The sequence below is a fragment of the Erythranthe guttata genome, chromosome 10, assembly GCF_056151865.1.
Source record: "Erythranthe guttata isolate IM_541 chromosome 10, IM_541, whole genome shotgun sequence".
In the NCBI taxonomy this organism is placed as follows: domain Eukaryota; kingdom Viridiplantae; phylum Streptophyta; class Magnoliopsida; order Lamiales; family Phrymaceae; genus Erythranthe; species Erythranthe guttata.
In genome coordinates this window covers 7,372,668-7,379,742 of record NC_142542.1, presented here as the reverse complement: position 1 = coordinate 7,379,742, position 7,075 = coordinate 7,372,668, and the positions used below count along the sequence as shown (strand labels likewise).

The 7,075-nt window shown below is 32.0% G+C and overlaps 1 protein-coding gene and 2 long non-coding RNA genes across 3 annotated transcripts; 1 reads left to right on the top strand and 2 right to left on the bottom strand.

Annotated features, from left to right (window-relative positions):
• Positions 1-1,315: 1,315 nt before the first annotated feature.
• On the bottom strand, positions 1,316-1,970 carry LOC148767409 (uncharacterized). Its single transcript, XM_088824387.1, has 2 exons — positions 1,675-1,970; positions 1,316-1,591 (listed from the first exon to the last, which is right to left on the bottom strand). Exons 1-2 carry the CDS (start codon positions 1,966-1,968, stop codon positions 1,457-1,459), a joined length of 429 nt encoding a protein of 142 aa, XP_088680513.1. The 5' UTR covers positions 1,969-1,970; the 3' UTR covers positions 1,316-1,456.
• A 2,093-nt stretch (positions 1,971-4,063) lies between these two features.
• LOC148767408 (uncharacterized) lies at positions 4,064-4,786 on the bottom strand. The gene is made up of 2 exons (XR_016033903.1): positions 4,240-4,786; positions 4,064-4,145 (listed from the first exon to the last, which is right to left on the bottom strand). It is a non-coding gene; the product is annotated as an uncharacterized LOC148767408 (long non-coding RNA).
• Positions 4,787-5,308: 522 nt separating this feature from the next.
• On the top strand, positions 5,309-6,819 carry LOC148767407 (uncharacterized). Its single transcript, XR_016033812.1, has 2 exons — positions 5,309-5,526; positions 5,629-6,819. It is a non-coding gene; the product is annotated as an uncharacterized LOC148767407 (long non-coding RNA).
• The last annotated feature ends 256 nt before the right edge of the window (positions 6,820-7,075 follow it).

Genomic DNA, 7,075 nt, shown 5'->3' with positions numbered 1-7,075 from the left:
GAACGAGCTTTTGGAATTCTTCAAGCCCGATTTGCTACAGTGAAGCAGCCTGGATGAGGGTGGAATCTGAAGGACCTAAGAAATATTATGATGACATGTATCGTACTCCACAATATGATTGTGGAAGACGAACGAGATGAATACGCTGATGCTGAGTCAGATGACGATGACAACAACCCAGCCACATCTCGCAGAGCTCGTGCCAACAGTTATGATAGAAATGAGGAATTAGATTTAAACCCACGAACAAGCGGTATATCCATAAGTGATTATATGAGACGTCGTCACACAATGCGATCGGTTGAAGTAAATCGTAACCTTCAGCGTGATTTAATAGCTCATGTGTGGGCAAGACACAATGGAAATATGTAATAATTTTACTTAAGTTTTTATTTACGAATTAAGTGTTTAATTTTATTAAAATTATGTTGATATTTCAAATTTATAATAAAAAGTAAAATAAGCGTATTTGTTGTTTTTTCTAATTTGTTACAATTATAAAACATATATATTAAAAAATAAAATAAAATAAAACCAAATAAAGAAAAAAAATAAAATAATAATAAAATTACGAATAAAAATATAATTCAAAAGGAAATAATAAAATAAACAAAAAAGAAATGAGAGAAAAATATTAAAAGTCTTTATTTATAAATTAAGTGTTTGATTTTATTGAAATTATGTGATATTAAATTATTAATTATGTAACTACATAATTGAAATAAAATAAAATAATAATATAATATAAAAAATAAATACAAAAGAAAATGAAAATAAGAAAAATATAAAATTAACAAGTAAAGAAGAGAAAAGAAAAAAAGGAAAAGAAAACTAAAAAAATACAAACTTATATAACAAATAAAAAAGAAAAAAAAAAAGTAAAAGAAAAAGAAAAAGAAAGAAAGAGGCGTGTGATTCACGCCCCCTTCCAGCAAGTGAGTTGGAAGGGGGCAGCTCAAGGGTTTTGTCCCTCCCCCCTCTCCCCACCCCTACCCACCCCAAACCCACACCCCCTTAACCCACCTCCATTGGAGATGATTTTACTACCTCACTTCAACCCATACCCATCTCCATTGGAGATGGTCTTAGGGCATCTCCTATCGATGGGGGGCGGCTCCCCCGGGGCTCCCCTGACCCCGACCCCAACACATTTTTCGTCCAGCCGATCAATCTATTTCTTCTATTTTTTTCCAACACCACTCTCACCATATAATAATAATAATAATAATAATAATAATAATAATAATAATAATAATAATAATAATAATAATAATAATAATAATAATAATAATAATAATAATAATAATAATAATAATAATAATAATAATAATAATAATTTTTTCTTAATTTTTGGGCCAATTTTTTTTATTACATTATTGAAAATTACAAAGGGGCCTCATTAAAAAATCTTGTTGGCTAAAAACAAGGAAAAGAGTACCCGGTACATAGAAAAAATTTATACAAGCGTTGTTTTTGGCACACCTTCAGGATTTGGTGAAAAAATATCCCAATTTTTACAAACTTCCCAGCAATGACTCATCCCGAAAGGCTTTCCAGTGTTATTGAGATAGATATTCATTGCCAGCGTATACTACAAATACAACACAATTGAAGAAAATAAAATATTGCACATAATAATTATTAAGTAACAAAAAATCTTATAATATTATGTACCTCATCCACAAGATTCATACCACTAGCGCAATGCCTTGCCGCTTCCTTGAGTGCCGAGTTCCATTTGTTCAATTGAGGAAATATTAGTTCTTTCCACCGACTTTGTACATAATCTCTTGGTCTAGTAACATATGGGTTTATCTCGGTATCGAGCATTTCTTTCATGGAAGATATGACATTCGTCCATAGATCAACTTCAGTTTGACTTGCATCGTTCATGGGGTTCTCCATTGCTGCATAAAATGCTTTGGTGAGAGCTACATCTTTATCTTGCAACCAATTATTGAGTGCCATTCTTATAGTATATATATATATAAATATATATATATATATATATATATATATATATATATATATATATATATATATATATAATTAGAGAGAGAGAGAGAGAGAGAGAGAGAGAGAGAGAGAGAGAGAGAGAGAGAGAGAGAGAGAGAGAGAGAGAGAGAGAGAGAGATTGTGTGTGTGATATATGATGTACGTACATGCCGTTTATATAATAAATAAATGGATGAACTCTTCAACATTATAATTGAATTATGTATGTGTTATGTATATTTTATAATATGTGTCATGTAATGATTGGTAGTTGAGATTGCGTAAGGATTTTATAATTTATCCAAGTGCTATATATTTAAGTTGTAGAATGCTATTTAGAAATTATGACGACAACGACAAAAGAAATACTTAAATTGTTCCACGTAACATTACAATTTTTTTCAAATTGAACATCAAATAATACAACAACTACTCCCACAATAGAAATACTTAATTGTTACATGTTATCCGACATTAATTAATACAAACATACAAGAAATAATTATATTAATAATAATAATAATACAAATAATAATAATAATAATAATAATAATAATAATAATAATAATAATAATAATAATAATAATAATAATAATAATAATAATAATAATAATAATAATAATAATAATAATAATAATAATAATAATAATAATAATAATAATAATAATAATAATAATAATAATAATAATAATAAATCGATCTAATCAAATGGATTATACGAATCTCCAAATAAGTTCCTCGAAAGTTGTTTTTCTTTTATTTATTTTCTTTTGCCGCTCCAAAATTCTTTAGTACCCGGAGTGAGTGTAGAGGTATCCATTGTCATAATTGTATGTTCTTTTTCCCAATTTTGATTTGCAACCATGTCAGCATGTCTCTTCATTCGTCCGTCCTCGGCTACTTGTTGGATTGTTGCAGATTCTTGTAAGTGGGCCATATACTCTTCGTTAATACTAGGCAAAGCCTTTCCTTTACCTCTACGGCTTTTTTTTGTTCCAGTCGGTCTCCCACTAGTTGGAGTACTCGTACTTTCAAGTAACTCATCAGACAGAACATATGGTTGTGGAATATAACTTGGTGAGAAGTCCGTAGAGTGAGATGATGGACTCGCCGATTGTGTTGGAAATGTAATCGGTTCATCTGAATTTGGTGAAAAAATAACCCAATCTTTACAAACTTCCCAGCAATGGCTCATTCCGAAAGACTTTCCAGTATTAGTGCGATAAATATTCGTTGCCATCGTATACTACAAATATAATTCAAAAGGCATAAAATATTGTACATAATAATTATGAATTATAAAAAAATATTATAATACAATGTACCTCATCTACAAGATTACTACCACTAGAGCAATGCCTTGCCGCTTCCTTGATTGCCGAGTTCCATTTGTTCAATTGTGGAAAAAATTGTTTTTTCCATCGACTTTGTACCGAATCTCTTGTTCTATTAGTATATGGTTTTCTCTCGGTATCGAGCATTTGTTTCATAGAAGATATGACATTCTTCCATAGGCCACCTTCAGTTTGACTTGCACCGTGAATTGGATCCTCCGTTGCCGTGTAAAATGCTTTGGTGAGAGCTATATCTTCATCTTGTGACCAACTCGTGGGTGCCATTGTTACAGAAGAAATATATATATATATATATATATATATATATATATATATATATATATATATATATATATATATATATATATATATATATATATATATATATATATGGTTTTTTGCAAAAACCACCCCTGTGTAATCTCTAATTGCTGAAAAACACCTTGTGTTAAAACAATTAGCAAATACCCCCCTATAAAAAATAGTCAAAGGCAATAAGGCCCTAGAGAGCTCACCGTGCACTTCACTCGCCATGGATGAGAGTGGGGTTTTTTTTTCGATACCAAATACCAAAATGCAACCAGAAATTTTATAAGTACCAAAATGAAGTTTTTAAGATTTTCAATTGAGTCCTTTATATTTTCAATTAAGCCATCTTCTTCAACATTCAAGAGCACCTCTCCAATTTTTCACCATGATTTTTTCCAGCAAAAACCATCAACCAAACCCATATCTGAACATGAAGTTCATTTCTATTCCAAATCCATGAAAACAAAAGGGAAGAAAAACGGCGCCTCAAACTTTTTCGGCACATCCCTGCCCAAACAAAAAAAAATACAAAAACCCTTCAAAGAACTTTCTTCCAATTTCCATAGCATTTTCTTTCAATTTATGAAAACTTAATTCGTACCTTGAGGAAGAAGAAGACGAATAATGTCAAACTCGGAGAATCATTTGCGTCACTCCACAATTACTCCGCCAAACTCGAAGCCGACTCTCCGATTCCACCATGCCGCCACCGCTGCCTTTCAATGCCACCACCGCTGCCTTTCAATGCCACCACCGCTACTTTAGCTTCGGAATCCACAATTTCCGTGCACCGAAAATTGCTTGCAGCACTTTTTTCTTCGGATATGAAAAGAAAAAAAAACACAAAAAAAGAACCCCCACCCACCATTGTCACCAACCATTCTTCTCCTTTTCCTAGACGGGCAATGAAGGGGAGAGAAGCTGGTTTGCTCTGTTTTGTTTGATTTTTTTTCGTTTTTTTTTTGTTTAAAACTGAAAATTACTAAGAACGTACTAGGGGTAGTTTAGTCATTACATACAAGTCAACCATCAATTTTGACGTAAGGGGCGGTGTGCTTCGTAAAACATAACATAGGGGGTCCATGCTAATATTTTTAACACAAGGACTTTTTCGGCAATTCGAAATTACACAGGGGGTTATGTGCAATTAGCTCATATATATATATATATATATATATATATATATATATATATATATATATATATATATATATGTATATATATATTTATATTTATATATATGATTTTTTTAAATGCTTAAGTATGGGGATGATATATGATGAAGTAAAGGACATGCCGTATATATAGTATCTAAATGGATGCACTCTTCAACCCCATAAAATATACAATAACTCTACCTTTATCGGAAATAATTGACTACCAAATCATGCAAAAAATTGCATGTGAGTCTATGCAGGATTGTTTATTTTATTATTAAAATGAAATAATTGGAGAGAATAGGTTAAAAATCATGCATGTGAGTCTCTGCATGAATATAAATGAATGTCATGTGCAATTCAATGCATCTGAAGGTCGTGTCATTTTTTTTTTTTAACTTATATGCCTTTTAACTTATATGTATTATTGATATAATTAGGTGTCATGTCATGATTGGTAATTCAAATTGCGTAAGGATTTTATAATTTATCAGAATGTTTTATTTAAGTTTCAGTGTAGTGAAACTAAACTTCATTACAGAGAAATAGTTTCAACAACAAAATACATATTATAATTATGAATTATGGTTCTGGTTCTGGTTCTAGTTCTATTTTTTATGCATTTCATAAGCAGATGGATGAAGAACAAAATGAATCAGAAAACGAATTTAATATGCAGAACGCAATTGCTCATCAATACTTTGCTCCAGATCCTGCTGAGATTGTACGAGGTGGTTCAGTTTCAACACGCAAATATAAGGTTCGCAATCGAAAATGTAAGCACGACCAAGTTATGGCTGACTACTTTTTTCCAAACCTTATTTATGATGCAGGTGACTTTCGACGCCGATTTCGGATGAATCGACCACTATTTTTACGTTTGGTTGAGGCATGTGAGCGCTCAAATACATTCTTTTAACAAAAACTTGATAGAAAGTGTAAACTTGGATTTTCACCCATCCATAAGGTCACAGTTGCTATGCGCATGTTGGCTTATGCGTACTCCGCTGATGCGATTGACGAAATTTTTGCAATGGGAGAGACCATAGTGACCGAGACCTTGCGCAAATTTTGCATAACAATTTTGCAATTGTACGAAAAGGAGTACCTTCGTGCTCCAACGAAAGCAGATCTTGCAAGACTTCTTGATAGAGCGGAACGACGTGGATTCCCTGGAATGATCGGCTCGTTGGATTGTATGCACTGGACCTGGAAATACTGTCCAACATCTTGGCAAGGGAGCTTTACCGGAAGAAAACATAAACCCACGATTATTCTTGAAGCAGTGGCTTCAGCTGACACTTGGATATGGCATGCCTTTTTTGGTGTGCCCAGTGCCCAAAACGATCTCACTATCCTTGGTCGTTCACCTTTATTTGATGACCTCACTAGTGGAAAGTCTCCAAGAGTTCACTATCAGGTAAATGGTAATAATCACTATATGACTTATTATCTTGCAGATGGTATATATCCTAAATGGGGTACGTTAGTCCAATCCATTAAGCAACCAAGGACGTATTAAGAACATTTTTTTTCAAAAAAACAAGAAGCATATCGCAAGGATGTCGAACGAGCTTTTGGAATTCTGCAAGCACGTTTTGCAATAGGGAAGCAGCCCGGGAGGGGATGGAATCCGACGGACCTAAATAATATTATGATGACATGTATCATACTTCACAATATGATTTTAGAGGACGAACGTGATGGATACGCTGATAATGAGTCAGATGAGGAAGACAATAATCCCGCCACGTCTCGTAGGGCTCGTGCTGCCAGTTATGATATACATGAAGAATTGGATTTGAATCCAAGAACAAGAAACCTATCCCTGGATGATTATATGATTCGTCGTCATTCAATAAGATCGGTAGAAGCAAATCGAAAGATTAGGCGCGACTTAATTGCTCATGTGTGGACAACACATGGTCAAAATATGTAATAAGTATACTTAAGTGTTTAATTATAAATTTATGTAAGTTTTATTTAAGTGTTTACCTATAAATTTGAGTATTTGATTTTTTAAATTATACTGTGCTATTATTAAGTTATTTATTATATTTTCATTTTTTAACTATGCTTTGTAATATAATAACACGTAATGTTAATATAATTAATAGAATACTTACAATAAAATTACTATTTTAAATTAAAAAGGTCGAATTAGAGAAAAAGACGAGAAAACTAAAGTAAAATAAAAGAAATTAATAATAAAATGAAAATAAATAAAGAAAAAAGAAAGAAAAAAAAGGAAAAAAAAGAATTAAAATAAAGAAAGAAAAT